The sequence below is a fragment of the Pectinophora gossypiella genome, chromosome 17, assembly GCF_024362695.1.
Source record: "Pectinophora gossypiella chromosome 17, ilPecGoss1.1, whole genome shotgun sequence".
Lineage (NCBI taxonomy): Eukaryota > Metazoa > Arthropoda > Insecta > Lepidoptera > Gelechiidae > Pectinophora > Pectinophora gossypiella.
In genome coordinates, this window is record NC_065420.1 from 12,325,214 (window position 1) to 12,346,752 (window position 21,539).

Below are 21,539 nucleotides of genomic sequence, written 5' to 3' on the forward strand. Positions count from 1 at the left end.
AACGTTGGTAAGAGATATTTCGTCTTGAATAAACTGAAATACAGCAATTAATTTGGCTAAAGGCTCGTCCCCTTTTGCATTGGAGACGTGGGTGTATAGTAGACCTCTGCCTACCCCTTTTGGGATGCAGGCGTGATGTTAGGTATGTTATGTTTTATTGATATTAGTTTCGAAGAAGTAGATAAGTTTTATTTGTATCTAGGCATGTATAAATCTAGATATCTATTAGGCGCCTAATACAGACGGCGAAGATAAATATGTATAGGTTACTTCCGTGCTTCGGAAGGCACGTTAAGCCGTTGGTCCCGGCTATTAGCCGTAAAAACACCTCCACCAACCCGCAGTGGAGCAGCGTGGTGGAGTATGCTCCATACCCCCTCCGGTTGATTGAGGGGAGGCCTGTGCCCAGCAGTGGGACGTATATAGGCAGTTTATGTAGGTTACTATACACCCCTATACCTACCCCTTCGGGGATATGGGCGTGATGTTATGTTACATATTGGTTATAATTAGGTCTTCTTCTATCGTGTGGGTTGTGAGGTGGATAACCAAAATCATCAACCCTGGTGTCAGGGTTACTATTGAGCCGCCAAAGGCCCCTGACTTGGCTCACGTAACGACTACGTACAGTCATGAGCAATATAATGCACCCACTTTTGGACTCTGTCGCACTAACATATTTGACATTTAGTGAGACTTACAGTACAATTTGTTAAAAAACTTAATATGTATACACCAAAGTGTATACATATTAATGCTCGTGACCGTACTTATATCAGTAAGTGATGATGATGATGATGCGATTCAGTCGATTTCGGCTACGGCGACTGCTTCAACTCCGACGTTCATGTGCTCGCATGTGGCTATATAGCCAATCTTATTGGAAAAGATCCTCGCACATAGCGGGCATGTGAGTGCACCATTTAAATATGCATAATTGATCGCGGTAGGTGTTTGGGCTTTCAATTCATCGCGCTTGGCGTCAAGCTCTAAGCGCCGTCGATGTTAAAATTCATGAACTTTAAGTAAAGTAAGTAGGTAGTAACCGGGACCAACGGCTTAATGTGCCGTGCGTGTGTGCGTGCGTATAATTAGGTATATATACGTATCTGTCTGTGTCAAATGAAAATAATGTTTTTATGTCATCTTATTTATATTTCAACATGTATAAAAATATATTTTTTTATAAAGGATTATTCAAAATGGCTTCTAAACTATGGTCCTGGAAGCTCATTGTATCTCACTGGGTAAGTCAGCTGATTACCTCGGTCCCAGGAATACAGCTCCTGAAAAAAAATAGGTAAGTCACATGCAGGTATGTTTCGTTAGTCTGTTATATTGTGTAAGTCATCATCTTCCTAGCATTATCCCGTTTTTTACAGAGTCCGCTTACCTAACCTGAAGATTTGACAGCTCCGGTTTTTTACAGAAGCGATTGCGTGAGTGAGCTTTCAACCCGTGTCTTTTGGTGTCATTGGTTGTCACCAAGTCGCGGACAATTTATCTCTGCATCAGCCCATGGCAATATTTGGGATAACTACCCACCACGAAAGCGCCGAAGTTGGCGACATACATAAGTCCTAACATCCAGTTAGGACTCTTAGGACTTACGTCGCAAAAAAGTTGACAAAAAAAGTTGCAAAAAAGCAAATACTCTATAATATTTTTGCGTCAACGGTAATTATATTTAATTCCGGTGATCAAAGAACTACCCAGCTGTTGCACTTCATTACTGTACTTTTTCATAAAGTCACTCTCACCTTATGCGTGTGGTCATACCCCAGCTGTGTGGTCTTCCTAAAAGCGTTGGTGAACGGCAGAGATACCTCTAGAGGTTTATTGAGGTACAAGTCGATGGCCACGCTGACCTTACTGTCCCTCTCTGTTGCCGAGTCAAGCGCGTAAAGTACTCCGCATACTATGAACATCTCACCCACCTGAAAATGGTAAAAGTAATGTTTAAGTCTTCTATCGTGTGGGTTGTAAGGTGGATAACCAACCTCATCAACCCTGGTGTCAGGGTTATTACTGAGTCGCCAAAGGCCCCTGACATGGCTCATGTAACGACTACTTACTTACATCAGTAAGTAGTAACCAGGACCAACAGCTTAAGGGGCTTCCGAAGCACGAAGCATCGTGTGGGTTGTAAGGTGGAAAACCAACCTCAGCAACCAACTCAGTGTAACTTTTGAGCCGCCATTGACTCCTGACATGGCTCATGGTACGACTTCGTACACTTACATCAGTAAGTAGTAACCGAGATCAGGCTAGTGTAAGGGCTAACAAGGTAACCTTAAAGGAGAATTGTGATCTATCGTGTGGGTTGTGTGGTGGATTACCACCTTCATCATCCCTAGTGTCAGGGTTATTACTGAGCCGTCAAAGGCCCCCGACATGGCTCATGTAACGACTACATACTTACATCAGTAAGTAGTAATCGGGACCAATGGCTTAACGTGCCTTCGTGCACGGGATAATTGTGATAAAAAATAGTTTTTGGAAGTTTACCTGTTTATTTTTTTAACGTGACTGACACCCATGTTCTAAGAAGTTAACTCCAACCTTTCTCGACTTTCTTCTCAGTTGAGGCGACCTCACGCTTCTTCGAACTCAGCTCAAAATCGGTGTTCTTAAATGGCGCCTCAACTTTAATTCGAGTTTTGGTTTGTGAAGCATGACGTCAGTATTTTCGTATTATTATGTTGGCATTACCCACCACCGTCTCATGGTAGATGGTACCAACCTTTCGGTCATACAGACCTAAGGACCGAATCACGGGTGATGCGAGTGGTATTATGATGTAGTCCTCAAATCCAGGACGTAAATATCAACTTACTTATATCAACTTATGCAAATACTAAAGCTCAGCTGAACTTACCTGTCTGTGGTTCAAAGATATGTTCCAAATGTAGTCAATAACTAAATCATCTTTATTTGGATCGAAGCTTAGCTGAAAACAGAACAAGTATGCTGTTAGAACTTTCAAATCGAAGGTTACTAATCTTCGATCTTCTCACTTCTTAGTTCTTTTTTTTACCTTAGCAACAGCTGTGTTGTTCGAACCCTCAATGGAGTAAATGGCCCAAAGTCCGTTGTCATCTGCACTGAAATCAACCTGAAGAAATTATAGAAATAGGTAACTTTAAATGGTTATCCAATACATATAGGCGCGGTGCGGAGAGTGTCTCTTTACCTAGTGTCACTGGTTAACAACGTGAAAACGATTGAAGAAGGAAAAAGAGGAAAATCTAAAGTAAAGAAACAGTTGGAAGTGAAGTAACAGTGTAGAAAAGTGTTAAGGGCCCAGTCTCCGGTTGTAGAATGCAGAATTTGAATATTTTCACCCCTCTCGGGGAGCACCCCCGCTGACGTCACTATACCTGAAGTTGCTCTACTTTACTATTCCAAACATTCGATAAAGGAACAAGCATAAGTAAACAATGCTCGCGAAATAGAGTCTGATTTGTGGTATTTTTAGGTTAACTTTTATGAAGAATGTGTTTTGTAAGACATTCCAATACAATGTTTATGGAATAATGAAATTGAAAATTGAGATTTTATCTTGATTATTTTATGAAAAAATTTAAGCATATTAAAATGATTTTGATTATTCTTCTCAAACATCTCATGAGGCTCAGTGACGTTTAAAGTGAAGTGACGGTGTCAGAGGTAGACCGCATAGCTCTGTGCTAGTGCTGTATGTGAGTGCTGTAAATAACTTCATTTTCCTTGGACCGCGTGAGTTTCTTTCCAATCCCGAAACCCATATAAATAAATTTTATTGTCATTGTGTCAATAACTGTAGTATAAATTGTGCATTCTGTGTTGTTACCTGATTATGCTGGGCAGTGTACAGCCTGCCTGCAGAGTGCGGCAGCTTGACAGACTTGATGCGGCTCTGCGTCAGGTCATAACGGATGATGTCCCCCGGGTGGCCCGACTCGTTGGCTTGGTAGAAGAACGACCCGCTGTATACTATGTGCCCATTGCCCTGAATAGAGGAGAAGTAAATAGTGGAGTCAATGGTGTGAGTGAAGTGAAGAGCACTTTGAGGTACAGGCCTAAACCAATGATTGTCGAATTCGTTTTCGACTTCATATTTGAATTATAAATAATTATCACGTGCTCAGCGGTGAAGGAAAACATTGTGAGGACATCCACATTCCCGAGAAATGCATTTTCAGAGGTGTGTGACCTAACCTGTATTGGGCTGGTTTTCCTTTCGCGGGTCGGATGGTCAGACAGGCAGTCGCTTTTGTAAAAAAACAGACCTGTCAAATCTTCAGGTTATGTATGCTGACCCTGTGTGAAACGAGATAGAACGGGAACGGGGTGTGGTTAGGTTAGGTCAGACATAGAGAGAGAGAGAGAGAGAGAGAGAGGAGAGAGAGAGAGGGAGAGAGGAGAGAGAGAGAGGGAGAGAGGAGAGAGAGAGAGAGAGAGGAGAGGGAGAGAGGAGAGAGAGAGAGAGAGAGAGGAGAGAGAGAGAGAGAGAGAGAGAGGAGAGAGAGGGAGAGAGAGAGAGAGAGAGAGACGATCCAGTAGGCCTAAATACTTACAAAGAACGGTTTCTGCAGCTTGTGGAACTCATCGACGTGGTCTTTCTTGAAGGCGCTCTTGCTCTTGTACTCCCGGAGTCTTTCCACGTCGTTCTCCTGAGTCGTCCATAGTTTCTCTCTCTAGAAACATAAGTAGTTTGTTAATAAACTCTACTTAATTATGTATTATAAAATTATAAAAAATTATGTATTATGTATTATAAAAAAATATGTATTATGTATATAAAAGCAGCATAGTTTTATACCTATATTTATATAGACCTGTAGGCTCTGCACGGCAACCGTGCCGAGCGCGTCGCGTATTATATCGAGGCCTTCGACCAATAGCTGTTTGACGTCCATCCACGTAGATAGCATTCATAATGTTTATTGGTCGAAGCGCTCAATATAATTCGCGCCACGCGCGGCGCGGTTGTCATGCAGAACCGGCAGAGAAGTGTAGGCTACTTTTATCTCGATAAAAATGGGTTCCTGTGGTAGCAAGTTATCGCTTAGACATTGTATATTAAAGTCTATACAGTAGTAAGGTTTTCTTATAACAATATTACCGAAAACCCAATAAGTAAGTACATTACATTCTCAAGTAATATGAACTGACCTGAATTTCAGTAGCGTTAGAGTCCCTCAACCAGGCCCCGAATAACTCGTCTTTGAACCTATGATACACAGGTTTCCCGATAGCATACAGTTGGCAATCTGAAAGGGAAGAAACAATTTAATTTCACGTGTATTTTAGATCATTTCATATGCCATTGTTTATAAACCAGTTCTACTTCTTCTTCTAACGTGTGGGTTGTGAGGTGGTTACCAACCTCAGCAACCCTGGTGTTAGGGTTACTGAGCCGCCAAGAGCCCCTGATGTGGCTCATGTAACGATTACTCACTTACATCAGTAAGTAGTAACCGGGACCAACGGCTTAACGTGCTTTCCGAAGCACGGGTCATCTTACTTTCGGACAATCAGGTGATCAGCCTGTAATGTCCTAACCAAACTAGGGATCACAAAGTGATTTTTGTGATATGTCCCCACCGGGATTCGAACCCGGGACCTCCGGATCGTGAGCCCAACGCTCAACTACTGGGCCACAGAGGCCGATTCAGAATACCAGTTCTGAATCGAGGTTTGAAATCTGCAATGTAAAGTTTAATAACACTGCTTACACGTCAGAAAAATATTCTGCTAGTGTAATGATAATGATTTGAAAGACTGCGGAAGATTCGCAAGTGGACAGTCCATACTGAAATAAGCATAATACCGGTTCTGGATGCTAGCGCGTAACATCAGCTCCAGTGAAACAACCGAAGTAAGTAGCGGGCGCCATAAAAGGCCGCGTGCGTTTCATAGTTGCAGACGCCACGGCTCTACTGCCTAAAGAAAGTCTACTTACTGGTATTCCTCCTAGGCTTATAGCCGGCAGTAGCATTCATAGTGGTGATGAAGAGCCGCTCCCGGTCGCAGCGCGGGCAGGACGGGCAGCGCTGCACCTGACACAGCTCTTCGTAGGACGTAAGGGTTGGAGGGCGAGAGCCGAATTCTAGGACTTGTTGTACCACGCGCTGATTGGGGCTCGCGTCTGGGGATGTACGAGGTGTATTGCTAAGTTTAACAGAAGTACGTGATGCTTGCACTGAGTTTAAGGGTAAGAAGACAACGGATTTTTTACAAGTACCTTTACTTCGAGATACTGCTCCCCGGTGTACAATTATTATTAACGCCTGCGATAGGTACCGCCTTAGCATTGGGCTTTTGTTTTTGTTGAATTGATTTTTTCTACAGGTTGGTCGGTCAGATAAAAATCTTTCGGAATTAACTCATTTTTTGGACCATTTGATAAAATAGCCTGCTAACCTAGCTATACCAAACTAGAGGTAGTCTCAGGAAAGTGATTTCGACAATTGTTGAGAATAGAAGTTTTTAATAGTGCATTCTCTAATAGGTAGTTCTTTAAAAATCACTTACTCGACAAAGTAATATGCCCCTTTACAGTCTGATTATTCAGTTCATTCTTGGCAACACAGCTATACTGTCTCAGGTCGTGCTCCCTCACATTGGGGACCTCCAGCCGCATGATCCAGCGCCATCGGTCCCCTGTTGGAACCACCTCTGATTTGTATCGAGGGTTCTCTAGAGTCACTCCATCGCACTCCCACGCTAGGACCGGCTCGGGCCACGCTTGGACCTGATGGATATACATTTGAGATTATTCACACTCTGTAAGTTACTCGCGTTCGAAAACTATATTGAAGCGGGTGATGCATAAAGCGACCCAGAGACAAGTTCTGTCTACTGAAGTAGGCAGAATTTATCGGTCTCCTGAGATTATGTCATGAGCACAACCACTAAGTCCACGTAACATAGTTCGTCATACATTTTTGGAGAGGACACATTCATTTACGAAAACCTTGACTTTGACATCATTGGCCACAGCATCTATCGTAGATGATTCTTGCAGCACTTGTGAGTCTACGGGTTCCCGCAGCGCCGCCGATGGCTATAGAGCCCTATAGCAGCGCGGCATTTCTTGCCACATCGTTAGCACACAAAACGCGACTCCTCAGGAGGTGGTAAAGCACGACGAAGACTTTTTTGCCTCAGGTTTTCCAGCCAGTCATCGTCATTGTTGACGTTATGTATTTTCTTACTTTTGATAGCTAAGCTATAAATTGAAATGTAAGTACTTACTTCACATTCAATCTTCGCCGTTTTCTTGACGGTGTCGACGTACACGATATTGTTAGGGACTCTGATGTAGGGACTGACTGCAACATAAAATATTCAGATTAACTTTCCAGAGAGACAAAGTAAAAAGTTGCTGAGAAACAAGTTTTACTCAAAGGAAAATGAGAGCGGACTGAAAACTATTTGTAATGAACTCACGAAACAACTCACTGAACTGAACCCATGGAAGAGAGCTTGCTTGCTAATCTTCATAACATCTAAGAGATTTTACGATACTCGTAAAGCAGCTAAATTAAAGAAGTGAAAAGCTGACTTACAGTGGATCTCCACATCAGTAGTTTGGTTGGCAGACGGGAGCATTCCGTTGTTGGCGAGGCAGACATACTTGCCAGTATGCCAGCGTGATACATTCGGTATGTTCAGGAAGTGACCGCTCACTGACGCATCGCGCCAGGAACCCTGCAAGATGCTCATAGTTACAATTACCAATTCGACAAAATAGCATAATACATCCCTCCCTATCCATTTTAAATGGATAGCAACCAATTCTGAACAACATTATCTAAGTTTAACCATTATTATACATTTTTGCCACATTGAAGGTTTATTTTGTCTGAAAGGCCAATTTTTTTTATATTGTTTCTGAGGCTTCACAGGACTTCCTTACCTGAATAATGGGAGTACCATCGAATCTCCTCCACTCCACACTGGGCTCCGGACGACCAGTAGGGTTGCAGCTGATGCGGAGGGTGTCACCCTCTCGAACTATGAGACGGTGTTGGTCCTCTGAGGAAACAAAATACTTTATTAATGATATGAACTGTTCAAAGGCTTACCAAGGGTTTGGTAACCTTACCAACCTAAAAGTCTGTAAGAAAGCGATCTTCTCTACGGGATCATAATCGGGATCCTGAAGTGTTTGCTATCGCGAGCTGATTGGCCGCTTCTATGGCTAACCGGGTCGTAACGTAGGAAATGAAATGTCTTAAATAAAAATAGAGACATGTCTTTCAGTGTCTTTAGAGTCAAGGGGGAGATGCTTTTTGGACGGACGGACTTACTCTTACCATAAGAGTTTCTTTTTACCATTTTGGTTTGGAACCTTAAAAATCTGTCGGTACTATTCAGAAGCGGAGGACAGGAGTCCTAGTACGGCTTTGAAATCGACTACTCTGGACGCCATCGCACTAGCGTCAGACAGAGTACTGCGGGCCGGAAGGCAGGAGCGAAAATCACTGCCTTATTTTTCCCTAAAAAGTAGCATGGAGAATGCTACACCGACAAGAGCGTGGCTTTTAAATTAGTGATGTGTGATGCTAAAAATAGAAAACAAGACTTACGAGCAAAAGTAGGTGGCACCAGAAGCTCTTTCTCCTTAGTATAGTTGTACATGGAGAGCCCTGGCCGCCCCGGTGCACCGTCTCTTCCGTCATTGCCGCGTTGGCCCTTGGGGCCCATGGGCCCTCGGTCGCCTTTCAGTCCCCGCATCCCTGGGGGACCTTGAGCGCCTATTCTACCTGTTCAGAAAATATTGTGTTTAATGGTGTAGGCGCCTATTCGACTTGTTCAGAGAATGTTGTTTAAAGTTGTTGTAGTTTAGAGTACGCAAAATTAAAGCACCAGTTGGACAATGGCGGTTCAAGATGGCCGCTGGTCTCCTCTTTATCGTAAATTCCATCGATGGATACGAAGCTCTTCTGGTGGAATAACGTAGGAACGTAAATAGCTAAGGGCTAGATGAGCTTCGGATGGCATTGACAATTTGTCCAGAAAAATAGAGAGTAAGTACTATGGGCTCTTGCATGGTGTAGCCACAGAGTGTTTACTTTTAAGATTAGATAATATATATAGGCGGTTAAAAAGGCCTCATCGAAGCAATTAGTCTAAGAAAGCAATATTGGAATTTGACATTACTAAGTGAATATTTGAAGTGCGCAATGCAAAGAAATGTCAAATAGCAATATTGCTTATTTAGATGAATTGCTTTGGTGTGGCATTTTTAAGCCCCCAGGTGTCTCAAACCAAAATCATGATAATGTGAACTTAATAAAATGCTAATATCATTCATACCATCTTTCCCATCCTTGCCGTTCTTCCCAGCGCTGCCGTCCTTTCCTGGTATTCCGTCGCGTCCATCCCTGCCCGGGGCGCCGTCTGCTCCGTTCCTGCCTGACAGTCCATCCAGACCAGGCTCTCCCGGTACTCCGTCACGCCCGTCTAAACCTGGGTTCCCGGGGAACCCTCTTTCTCCTGCAAAGAGGTAATTGAAATATTCTTCTGATGAATTTTCTTCGTATGCCTCTTTCGCACTAAGCGGCTGTTCTATCTTTGCGTCCTGCTCTCACACGCACCATGGTAGAGCGTAAAAACCATAGAATAAATGCGATTATTTAGTCACCTTTAGGCCCAGGAGGTCCAACAGGCCCTCTGCCCCCAGCGTGACCAGGAGTACCAGGTGCTCCAGGGTCCCCTCTCTCTCCTTTCGGCCCTGGCTGACCTATAGGTCCCTTTGGACCCTGCACGCCAGGAGGGCAGTAGTCCTGGGTCGCCTTACAGAATCCCTGGACTACTTTGTACTGAAATCAATTGCACTTATATAAGTAGGTGTACAGACTTATTGCGGCACTGCAAGTAACTAGACCAACTATGAATTAACCTAAATAATTTTATAAAAAAATGTATAAATACTTAAGGTATAAAATGATTGTGGTGGTTTTCTTTGTTAGAAAGTGTGGTATAAGGATATGGTATGGGAAAGGTACTACTAGGGTCGATTAATTCTTTCAAATATTTTTCCTCTCAGACGACACGCCCCGAGCCGAGGTTTCGCGCCCAACTGGGCACCCTCAGGCCTATTGTCTTAGACGTTGTACCGGGTGAGAGCCTTCAGCGCTCCCCATTTGTCCGGCTAAGTAGTTAATGCCATCTGCGGCAAATCTACAATAAGTCACAACATAAAAAAAAAATTGTCTTAATCCTCTACGTGTTGGTTTCGGCCCCATGCACGCCTTCTAAAAGTCCGGGACTCCATAGTCCCGAGATATGGAAACGACATACTTACAAATAATAATAAAAACGTTTAATTCGGGCAAACCACAACACATATACACTTACTTGCACAATTTAATAAAATAAACCACACAAAACAAATGTACACGGAGGTCTTATCGCTAAGAAATCACAACGCAACAGATGGAATCAAACAAAACTGTGTTTATGATTATAACTTACAGGAACCCTGGAGTAGCTGGTCAGCCAGACCCAGGTGTCATCTCCCGGAGCCGGGCCCTTCGCCCCGGTCCTCCTCATCTCAGCCGCATCCTTCTCCTCAAGCTCCGGACGCATCTTCGGGTTGAAGAACTCAACATGAGGAGCCACCGTATTGTCCTCCTGGTCTGCTGAAGTTTTCTGAAAGATCATGCTGTATAATGGTACCACGGTCTTTTCTTCTATCGTGTGGGTTATGTGGTGGATTACCAACCACAGCAACTGTGGTGTCAGGGTTATTATCGAGCCGCCAAGGCTCCTGACATAACTCATGTAACGACTACTTACTGATGTACCGGGTGTGAGTGACCGGGACCAACGGCTTAACGTGCCTTCCGAAGCACGGATCATCTTACTTTCGGACCATCAAGTAATCAACCTGTAAAGTCCTAACCAAACTAGGGATCACAAAGTGATTTTTGTGACATGTCCCCACCAGGATTCGAACCCGGGGCCTCCGGATCGTGAGCTCAACGCTCAACCATTGGACCACAGAGGCCGTTGGAGCATAAAGTGAGCGCACATGTGAATGGGTTGGGAATGTAGGGATCTACGTAGGTGGTTTAAAACATTAAAAATTTTTTTTGTTACCAAAATTTTATAAGTAAATGTAAACAAATTAATGCTTACCAGCATTGCTTCTCTCTTCAGTCGATGCGGAGACGTTTCTATCAATCCCAATGTTTCTAAATACGCGTCGATTTTCGCTTGTACTCTACTTTCTAGAACATTCTCCACTAAATACTTAGCTTCTACTTGAAATTCATTAAAATTAAACTGCGGTTCACTATATACATAGTTATAAGTGTGCATAAGTAGCGACACTATAGCACATACGAAGGCTAAAACGGACAGTCTTTTGCTGCTTTGTATTTCTACACTTTGTGTAGACTGTTCTTTTGTTTTCATTGTGTTCACTTTAGTATTCACTTCACATTTTATAACTGTATTTCTACACCCATCTCACATCCCTTTATTTATGTCACTCACACTGATAACTATTTTAAACTCCACACACTCACATTCTTTTCAAATCTACTTCTTCGTCACTCCCGATCGTCTTTTGTCTTTTTTGATTCGAAATTCAAAAATGAACGATAGTCTTTTGTTTTTCTCAATCGCTTCTTTCGGGTTCCAATTTTAAAATGTCTGTAAACGTGACGTCTTTCCCAATTTTTTTTTGCGCGTTTTTCTTTTCTCTCCTTTGTATTTGCGAAGTAACTTCGTTAGTTATCACAGGCGATGCTGTCGCCTGTCCTACACGGGTTATCTGTATGTAATCCGGTACAATATGGGTCTTCCGGTACGATACGAGCTTGTGCAACTCCGATAGTGGACAATTGAGACTGCTATTAAAGCAAACGAATTCAATCAGGCAATCGACAGTTGGGCCTGGGCTCGGTACTAGAAACACGTACCAACTGGGCTCTTATTAAATCAAATAGAGTTATTTTCATCGAACACAGTTCTCTTTTATAAATCGATGTTTACCATAAATATAGATGACTCCATTTTGGTCACTTATTCTGTGATAGGTACAATAATAAGTACTTATAATTATTAGGGCTGAAGGACGCGTGGTGAAGAATATTCATATTATTTACATTAAATACATTCTCTTTATTCACATAATTATTTCAGACATGCTTACTACGTAGAATAATTTTCCGGATTCTACGAAGAACTCTGGGATCTTAATCTGATACACGTTCCTATATTATGTAGATAGGTACTTATATACATACAGGATGTTAGTGAAATCGTAACGAAAACTTTGAGAGACAATTTTGAATTGATATCAAGTGGAATTTTCCGTCGAATATTGTTGTAAAGTTAGAAGAACCGAATTGAAAGAAATATGATCTATTTTGCCCGCGACCGTACGAGTATTATTGATTAAAAATGCTCATTAAATGTGCAGCACGCAGGCCTCGAATAAATATTGGTTCCTTAATGAATACATGCCTGCTACACTTTAAGACCTTTTGTTTTCGATTAACGACCTGAGATAGAACCTTGCCGCAATAAGTTGAAGAGCAACCTTTTGAAAAGATTCCAACTCATTTCAATACAACCTTGCGGTGTAACAGGGCTCTATCTACATTGTGTTGGCATATCGAGTTGTTAGCCAATATTATAAAGCTTCAGTATATTACGCTATTTTACGGGTACTTATATTTTTATTACATCTTAAAATGTATTGAAAGGTCAGACCATTTGTTTGTATGCTATGTTTGATAACATTCACAAATTATTAAAAAATATAATGCATGCATGCTTCTGCATGCATAAAAATAATTGTTGCTTGATACCTCTATATTTGGATCAGATTATGTATAGAATTATGTTGCTACCTATATTGCTTCTCTTTATTTTGATCAGTTGGTCTCGGCTATTAGCCGTAAAAACACCTCCACCGACCCGCAATGGAGCAGCGTGGTGGAGTATGCTCCATACCCCCTCCGGTTGATTGAGGGGAGGCCTGTGCCCAGCAGTGGGACGTATATAGGCAGTTTATGTATTTTGATCAGAATAATAATGGGTGGAAGATGTAATTGTGCCTGGTAATAAAAAGGGTCATCATTTGTACTCAAAAACAAAGATAAAAGATGCATAGGTCTGTTATTCATGAAATTGGAAGGTTAAACGAAGGAAAATCTTTACAGCGCCATCTATATTGCTTTTGAGGAACTTACTTATAGTTATTTTGTCTATGCATTTAGATTGTGATTATATAAGTAAGTACCTATAAAATATCAAACAAGTATCTTTTTATTATGTACGTAGGTATATCAGTAATTTTACAACGCATTTTTACGATTATCTTCTGCATGCATTAATTATTAATTGTAAACAACGTCAATTAGTTCGGTTACCGTATCTGCGGTTTCCTCTATCCGGGTTGTAGCTGAAAATCAGCGATTTGCTCGAAAGGGCAAATACTTGCGCTGAGCTATGACCGTTTTGCGCTGCTGCAGCACACATACATACCTGGCGTGTGTTAAACATTTTGTATGTGGTGTGTATTGTTGTTGATTTGTATTGTATGCATGTGTGTCTGTAGACCAAATAAATCATTTATCTATCTATCTATCTATCTAATCTGGAAAGTCCCTTATTGTATTTTACAAATGATGTAATATTTATTGAACAGGGCCTGACTAATTGTGGCTCTCCTTTTCTCGTCTATCCCATTGGAGGAGCTCGGTGGCGCAGCGGTCGCGCTCGGTCTGCGATTGTTGAAGTTAAGCAACTTTCGCAATGGCCGGTCATAGGATGGGTGACCACACAAAAAAGTTTTCATCTCGAGTTCCTCCGTGCTTCGGAAGGCACGTTATGCCGTAGGTCCCGGCTGCATTAGCAGTCGTTAATAACCATCAATCCGCACTGGGCCCGCGTGATGGTATAAGGCCCGTTCGCCCTACCTATCCATAGGGAAGGCCCGTGCCCCAGCAGTGGAGACGTTAATGGGCTGATGGTGGTGATGTGATTGGAGATTATAATCATCATACGTACAGAACTAATTTCGGATGTCGATGAAGGTATACGAAAGCCTCTTTCTTTGAAATTACCTCTTCAGGGGCTGTTTTGTCTGCGCATGCGTGAAGAATTGTGTCAGGGGCACAACCTACTATATACCAAGGTCAGTCATGTTAGTATCCAGTGCTTCTTCTGTCATTTCATCCCTTGAAGCCTGTGGGTCTGTGAGTTGTGTAGAATTTGTGTTCCAGAGATAAAAACTTAGACATTCCTGCGCTCAATTATGGATTTTGTACCGCCTTTAACTGTCCAAGGTAAAGTAAAACCTTTTAATTTTGTTATAATCTAGTATTTTCTCCCAAAAGGTTCGATATTTTCGAGGTTATGATTAGGCTGAAGATAACTCTGTTGCTAAGTGTCTCGTGTTGGTAAATTGATGTTGTGAACGTATAAATGAAATGAAATTATAAGATTTTGTTGATGTTCGTTCGTTACTTTGGCAAAGCCGTGTTTATAGAATTGTTTGTGCTAAATAACTATCGCACAGTTAAAACTACAAAGTGTAGAAATCTGATTAAAGTGGGTTTATTTTTCTAATGTTAGCATTTGCTAAGAAAAAATAATGGACAAATCTTTTACGGGCGATTTGTTTAATAAAGATCATGTTTTCTTCTGTAAACATTTTTATGTAAATGACAATTATAGATTGGATTAGGGTTAATTACTTTATTTAACTAATTTGGATCATGTAAGGAGAATAACCAAACTCAATTTCGTATAAATTTACATACTTAGTAGGTAGTAATAGGTATGTTGTAATGAGTATATTGGGGTACCTATTACAAACTTCATGAGTATTATAGAAAAGTTTGAGGAGCTCGGTGGCGCAGCGGTTAACGCGCTCGGTCTGCGATTGTTGAAGTAAAGCAACTTTCGCAAAGGCCGGTCATTGGATGGGTGACCACAAAAAAAAAGTTTTCATCTCGAGCTCCTCCGTGCTTCGGAAGGCACGGTAAGCCGTTGGTCCCGGCTGCATTAGCAGTCGTTAATAACCACCAATCCGCACTGGGCCCGCGTGGTGGTTTAAGGCCCGATCTCCCTATCCATCCATAGGGAAGGCCGTGCCCCAGCAGTGGGGACGTTAATGGGCTGATGATGATGATAGAAAAGTAATTTAACTCCGAAATAGCGGATTAAAAAGTTACTGTGAAATACCTAATGAGGGATATTCCAGGCTACGTTCACCAAAAACAATATATAGATGGCGTTGTACAGCTTTAACAACGGGAACATTCATCACTTTGGGAACTTTCCCGGGAACGGCACATAACTGGTGACGATGTATTTAAAAAAAAAAAAAAAACGAATACCTATATACAGATTGTTAGTGACATCGCAACGAAAACTTTGAGGGATGATTCAGGCCATGATTCTGACTTGATATCAAGTAGAATTTTCCGTCGCAAAAGTATGGAACGGAAAATAATTTAAATAAGCTCTAAAATTTTCATGACTTCTCCGACAGGAAATTCGACTTGATATCGACTCAGAATCATGGTCTGAATCATCCCCTTCAGTGTTCGTTTCAGTGTCACTAACACCCATACCTACTTGTATGGCTACTGTATGTACTTGTATGGGGTGTAAGTGACATCGTAACGAATACTGAGAGGGATGATTCAGCTGATTATTCTGAGTTAATATCAAGTGGAATTTTCCATGGCAAAAGTATAGAATTGAAAATATGTAATTTAAAAATAAAAACTAAAAAAATAACATGAATTTTGCGACGGAAAATTCCACTTGATATTAACTCAGAATCATGGTCTGAATCATCCCTCTGAGTATTCGTTACGATGTCACTAACACCCTGTATAACTACTCTTGGACAATTTCTCAGAAATTACATCGATATGTAGTGTTTTGTATTGAATTATTTTAGATAGAGTAGGGTGTCCATTTTCTACTACTAATAGTCTAGTTTCCAACTAGTCAAATCAGTTACTTTTTACTAAACGTCAAAACACAAAATTACTAAGGACTTTGTATGAAAAAGCACACTGTGACGTCATAGAAAAACGTGATAGAATGTCGGACTTATTATTGCGTTTTTCATGATTAAAATTCATAAATAAGTTAAATAGAAAAAAGAAAATGTTTTTCGTTAGTTATAGATCTGTCTTTATTTAGTAATTAGAAATTCATAATTTATTTTGAACCTGTTACACGACCCAATTCTAGACTAATGTATTGGTAGGCAAGTATTTATTATGGCTTAAAGAACCGTGTTAATCCACCCAAGTTTCAGATGGCCTTGGGATAAACAAATTAGTCAGGTCTCATTACTTCATTTTGTATTTAATAACTTCCATTCCACGTGGATTTCGGTTATCGCGCGCGTGTTTATTTCACCCCTAAATAATATAAAAACTAACTTATGTGCTTTTCTAAGGTTTGATCTATCTCTGTCCCAAATTTTATCAAAATTGGTTTAGTAATTTTGACGTGAAAGCGTGACAGACAGAGTTACTTTCGCATTTATAATATTAGTAGGGAAACTGTTACGAACTCGTCATATTTTACTAGTATAACAAACTACTTGACCCCCCCTATACTTAACCCCCCTATAACCCCCCCCCCCGGTTAATGTAGTTCTGTGCAATAAAGTAAGTATATTTGATCTGATTTGATTGAGGGGAGGCCTGTGCCCAGCAGTGGGACATATATAGGCTGTTTATGTTTATGTATGCTATATAAGTTTTCAGAACTTACAGATTATTCGTATTGCTACGTCGTTTAGCGACGACGTTTCCAAGTAGGGATTTTTGTCAAGATAAATTATCTACTTAGATCTGTTAGATCATGGTATAGTACCTATGTTTCTTTGGATTATGGATACGCCTCACACCGTTGATTTATTTTTTACTTTGCTTATTGTAGATTTGCCGCAGAATGCATTAATTACTTGGCCGGACAAATGGGGAAACGGGATCTCACCCGTTACACCGTTGAGCTTACCTTTATTCATATGATATGACAAATTTATTGCTCCCCCCTCCTACTGTCTTTTCTCGATTAGATAACCCTACGAGTCATTAGGTCATCATTTCTGTGAACCTATTTTCAACTTCCATCTTCATGTTCCAGCAGCGTACAGTGTCCAGCCATTAGAAGACTACGACACCCCTCGAGCTCCTCTCTTGAGACAAGTTTCCTTAGACGAGGAGAGGAGAGACGACTGCCAGGGGCACTGGAGGGGCCCCCACCTGCAGGGCGAGGAAGAGGAGCGGGGGGTCCGGTTGTTCCGGGCCATGCTGCTCCAACACCTGAGGCTTGAGGAGTTGAGGCCCCCGCCTTGTATCGTCGCGCCTGCCAGACCGGAGCCTAGGTAAATTGTACTCACATATACTTATGCGTATTTCTCAACGGATGCTATGGAATTCCAATTGTTTCGATCCTGACATAACCTATTTCTCGTATTTCTTCTGCATTCTTCAATAGTTAAATGCTCCGGTCCAGAATAGACTATCCTAAACTTTTTTAAGGGCATACCCAATTTGGTTAATCCAAACCAAAATTTGGTTGTTTAGTTTTTGGTTTGGTTTTGGTTGGGTTTTTCTAGGTTTTCCTCTGCCAGCCCAAATAAACCTAACCTAACCTAAGACTATTTTTCTTTATTTGCATGATAGAAACGTCTTAAACAAATCAACGAGCTATGAACTAAAATATCCGGTGAGTGACTTTGTCCAATAGAGTGTTTATTGGGGAAACTTGGTTTCCAGAGGTTGGTGGATGTACTGGCGTGACTGGCGGTCGCTGGAGCGAGCAGCGAAAAGGTTCCGCGAGTCCAAAGCGCAGGCGCGACTGGCGGAGCGGGCGGCGCAGATATCGCTGCTCAGCCTCGATGAGGTCGAGTTTGAAGATATCCTGCAGGAACTATGCCAGGTACATTGGGGTTTCCAGAAATGAGGGTATGTTGCGCACGGTATAAAGATCCAGGACCTTATCCCGCTAAGTGGAATTCGGCGCGGGTTTGCCTGACCTGCCTGCCTGCAATTAGAAACTCGCGCCACGACCAGCTGGATTACCTTTCCTGGCACTGTGTATACACAAGCTCGTCTTTTGGAATTGTCTATAGGTTCCTGTACATAATCAACATATGATTCTAGCCAAAAGGACACCTTAAACATTATCCAACTATTTTTGACAATTTGTTTTATTGATAAATAAGTTGATAATGTCTGTTTCCAGGCATGTTGCCACGTAGAGCAACGCGCGCTAGTAGTACTAGCGTTCCTGTGTGAGGTGTGCGCCCGCGCAGTCCGCGTTGGCGGCTGGTGCCGCGCTACCGACTGGGCTGCTAAACATGTTGCGCAGTGTGCTACACCCTGGGCTATACGACATGGAGGTTGGGTAAGTCTTGGCCTTGGTTTATGATGGACACAAACCCCTCGAGTTCGTGGTCATAATGATTCGCTTTGATGATTCCAGAATAGTACCTGAAAGAATTTTTAGGTCGTGATAAAAGCTCGCTTTTTTACTTTGAAATTCGAGTATCATCTACTATTTTTGTAATAAAGGCACATTATTTTGAAGAACATAAGGAGAGTTTTTATTTTTCTTTGTAAGGCACAACACTAGATAGTTTACTAATCTTTTTTTAGTGCAGAAAAATCCAGAATGAAGCGCTCTCAACCCGTATCATTTCACGTTCTTATATTGTTCATTATGATTATTATCTGAAAATATGTTCTTTTAATTTTAATAGATGTTTCTATAGGCTGTTTGTATTTTCCAGAGCGCAGTAGTAGAAAGAGCGAGTGGGACGAGGAGAGAAGAGTCGACATTCCTAGCCGGGGCGGCTCTAGCGGCTCTTGTGGCGTTCCTACTGTTCTGCCGCACACGTCTGCGTCACGCACTGCTCTAGACAACCACCAATCACAGCCCGCCAAAAAGGCGGTTTGATTAATTTCAAAGTAACGCTAAGCGTTTATTGGTGCAATTGCATTTAGAATTCTACAATGCGCACAGATTGTAGGGTTTGTTGTCAAAGAATATTTAAATATTCAGAATTGGAATATTTTTCATGATAACGAATTTACTTTAGGTCCTTAGGGATTGTAGAAGGTATTTTACAGCATCATGAGGTTGGATTTTGAGGGTTGTGCTGTGAAGTGGCAAGAGGTGACTGTACCTATAGGTAGATAATTATACTATCCTATATTCTATCGCTGTTTTGTACTAAATATTCTTTAGGTTATTCTATTTGTCTATTCTATACCTAATCTTGGAGTAAGCCTAAGTATTTGTTAGCTTTCTAGATGGTATGTTCTACTTTGATAAATGTTAGATTTTTATCTGTATTATTGGTAATTGAGTTATTTATTCATTAAGTATATGTATCCATAAACAGGTTGTTAGTGACATCGTAACGACTACTTACTGAGACCATTACTCTTTTTTTTTTTAAAATAATTTTCACTTAATATTAACTCAGAATAAGGATTGGATCACCCTCCTCAGTATACGTTACCATCACTTACACCTAGTGATGGGCAGGGAAAGAAAAAATATCGGGAAAATATGGGAAAATAAAATAAACACCCGAAAAATTCCCGAATTGTGGGAAAATATTTTTTATTTAATTATTTTTAATCTTATTATTATTTGTATGTCATTTCCATGTCTCGGGTCGGGTCTGTCATGGAGTCCCGGAATTTTGGAAGGCGTGGGTGGGTCCGAAGCCAACACATAGAGGCCCCTTAAGACAATTTACTCTAAATGTGTTGTGACACCAACCGGCGATTATCCCTGTATGCACTATGGGAGTGCACCCAAAGACAATGCCTGGTTCGTGTAGGACTGCGGCACGCTGAGAGGTGAGGATATGGTATCCCGACGTGCCGGCAGAGTAGGGGAATGATTGGTGATAAAGTAGAAGCAACAGCAAGCAGTAGTAGTATAGTTTATTAAAAACACTTCACAAACTTAGTAACATAGTCACAAAAATAATAGAAAAATAATAGTTCACAAAATACACATTTCACAAAAGGAGGGCACTGAGGAGGGTTTCAGAGGGCACGGCCCTAAACAGTATATTACACTTGTTGTTTATATGAAGGTCGGGGATGCAGTGAGTCAAAAAGTGAGTAAAAATGAAAGGAAATGCGAATGGAATGGAATGAGAATTTCGTAATTTAAAATGATGATGGTCCGAACAAAAGGCCAGTATGTGCAGAGTTTGTACTCTGCTACAGGACTATTGCAGATTATGGGAACAAAAGGAACTGGGCTATTGGGTTGGGGGTTAGTGAACCGGGATACTGGGGCTGTGGGGGACTATGGCGCCTGCTCGACCAATGTTAATAACAGAGATACATTGGGCAGGCGGTGACTCGTCACTCACTGGTTGGGCCACCTATCTAGCTGACGCGACTGGACGGCAAGGCAGCAACATAGTTGTGAGCATCTCAGGGTGTCAAGAGGTGTACCTACACCGCTTTCTGCGAGGCGGTTTACCCGCCTTAGCAACTCGCGACTTATGCATCTTTCACTTCCACCCTGCGAGCGTATAGCTCTAACGCCCCACTCTGGCTGGCCAATGAAGGCAAGCCAGAGGTGAGAGTCCTGCGGCCCCCGCTAAGGTCCACTCCGGCCAGCCAGTACTGTCACCATCTTTGTTGCTCTTCTTTGGACTCTCTCTAGTAGTGCAATGTCCTTCCGATAGTAAAGTCTCCATATTTGAAACCCATGTTCTAACAGCGGTCTGACGTAAGTAAGTTTTGTAAAGCCTAAGAAACAATTCCGTATCTATATGATAAAAAGCTTTTCTAATTATGTATAAGAGGGAGTTATCCTTCTTAGTGATTCCAATAATGTGTTCGTCCCACTTGAGATTATGCGTTATCGTTATGCCAAGGTCCTTTTGTTTTTTAACACACTCGTGAGGTTTTGAGTCAATGGTGCAACTCAACGTGGGGTGGTTACTGCCAACATGCAACACAGTGCATTTGTCTACTCTCGGGTCCAAGCAATTACTATATTATCTGCAAAGAGTGATATATCAGACATGATACCATGTTTAAGATCTGTAAGGTAGATACTGAATAAAATAGGTCCTAACACCGATCCCTGCGGCACACCGCTGAGGACTTTTCTGGGAACAGAGTATGATTCTCCGATGCGCACAGAGAATGTGCGATTTGACAGGAAGTCTTCAATCCACTTCACGGCGTTGCCTCTGATTCCAAAGGGCTCTAATTTAGCAATCAATCGTGTGACAGGAACTCGATCAAAAGCTTTTTCATAGTCCAAGTAAATAATATCTGTAGGTATTCGTGCCTCCCAATTTCTTGCACAAAACCATGTTGCTCCTCGATGATGACATTCTCTCGTGCCAAAAGCATCCTATATATCCTATAATATGTAGATATCTTTGCATGGAATTATTAAAATCGAACATTCCATTCAAAATATATTACAAAGGAGATCATCGGCTTTCCAAAGTATGGAAAGGCCGGCCCAAATTTGAAAGTGCCGGTCAGAGAAAAAAA

At 41.6% G+C, this 21,539-nt stretch overlaps 2 protein-coding genes across 2 annotated transcripts; one reads left to right on the top strand and one right to left on the bottom strand.

Annotated features, from left to right (window-relative positions):
- Nucleotides 1-1,134: 1,134 nt before the first annotated feature.
- LOC126374151 (uncharacterized) lies at nucleotides 1,135-11,826 on the bottom strand. The gene is made up of 17 exons (XM_050020620.1): nucleotides 11,137-11,826; nucleotides 10,471-10,647; nucleotides 9,638-9,815; nucleotides 9,310-9,489; nucleotides 8,580-8,756; nucleotides 7,907-8,025; nucleotides 7,557-7,698; nucleotides 7,243-7,319; nucleotides 6,520-6,739; nucleotides 5,948-6,133; nucleotides 5,158-5,255; nucleotides 4,560-4,679; nucleotides 3,833-3,991; nucleotides 3,038-3,115; nucleotides 2,879-2,950; nucleotides 1,761-1,937; nucleotides 1,135-1,286 (listed from the first exon to the last, which is right to left on the bottom strand). Exons 1-17 carry the CDS (start codon nucleotides 11,413-11,415, stop codon nucleotides 1,215-1,217), a joined length of 2,511 nt encoding a protein of 836 aa, XP_049876577.1. The 5' UTR covers nucleotides 11,416-11,826; the 3' UTR covers nucleotides 1,135-1,214.
- A 2,345-nt stretch (nucleotides 11,827-14,171) lies between these two features.
- Nucleotides 14,172-19,015, top strand: LOC126374219 (uncharacterized). The gene is made up of 5 exons (XM_050020727.1): nucleotides 14,172-14,300; nucleotides 17,134-17,374; nucleotides 17,769-17,931; nucleotides 18,238-18,399; nucleotides 18,785-19,015. Exons 1-5 carry the CDS (start codon nucleotides 14,270-14,272, stop codon nucleotides 18,911-18,913), a joined length of 726 nt encoding a protein of 241 aa, XP_049876684.1. The 5' UTR covers nucleotides 14,172-14,269; the 3' UTR covers nucleotides 18,914-19,015.
- The last annotated feature ends 2,524 nt before the right edge of the window (nucleotides 19,016-21,539 follow it).

What these genes read in the sequence shown, in the direction of transcription:
- LOC126374151 (XM_050020620.1), bottom strand. Translation starts at nt 11,415, where the DNA reads ATGAAAACAAAAGAACAGTCTACACAAAGTGTAGAAATACAAAGCAGC. An exon ending in TGAAGAGAGAAGCAATGCTG is followed by an intron (nt 10,648 to 11,136) that starts GTAAGCATTAAT and finishes ATGATCTTTCAG; the next exon opens with AAAACTTCAGCAGACCAGGA. An exon ending in TAAGCCTAGGAGGAATACCA is followed by an intron (nt 5,256 to 5,947) that starts GTAAGTAGACTT and finishes CTTCCCTTTCAG; the next exon opens with ATTGCCAACTGTATGCTATC.
- LOC126374219 (XM_050020727.1), top strand. Translation starts at nt 14,270, where the DNA reads ATGGATTTTGTACCGCCTTTAACTGTCCAAG. An exon ending in CCTGCCAGACCGGAGCCTAG is followed by an intron (nt 17,375 to 17,768) that starts GTAAATTGTACT and finishes CTTGGTTTCCAG; the next exon opens with AGGTTGGTGGATGTACTGGC. An exon ending in CTATACGACATGGAGGTTGG is followed by an intron (nt 18,400 to 18,784) that starts GTAAGTCTTGGC and finishes TGTATTTTCCAG; the next exon opens with AGCGCAGTAGTAGAAAGAGC.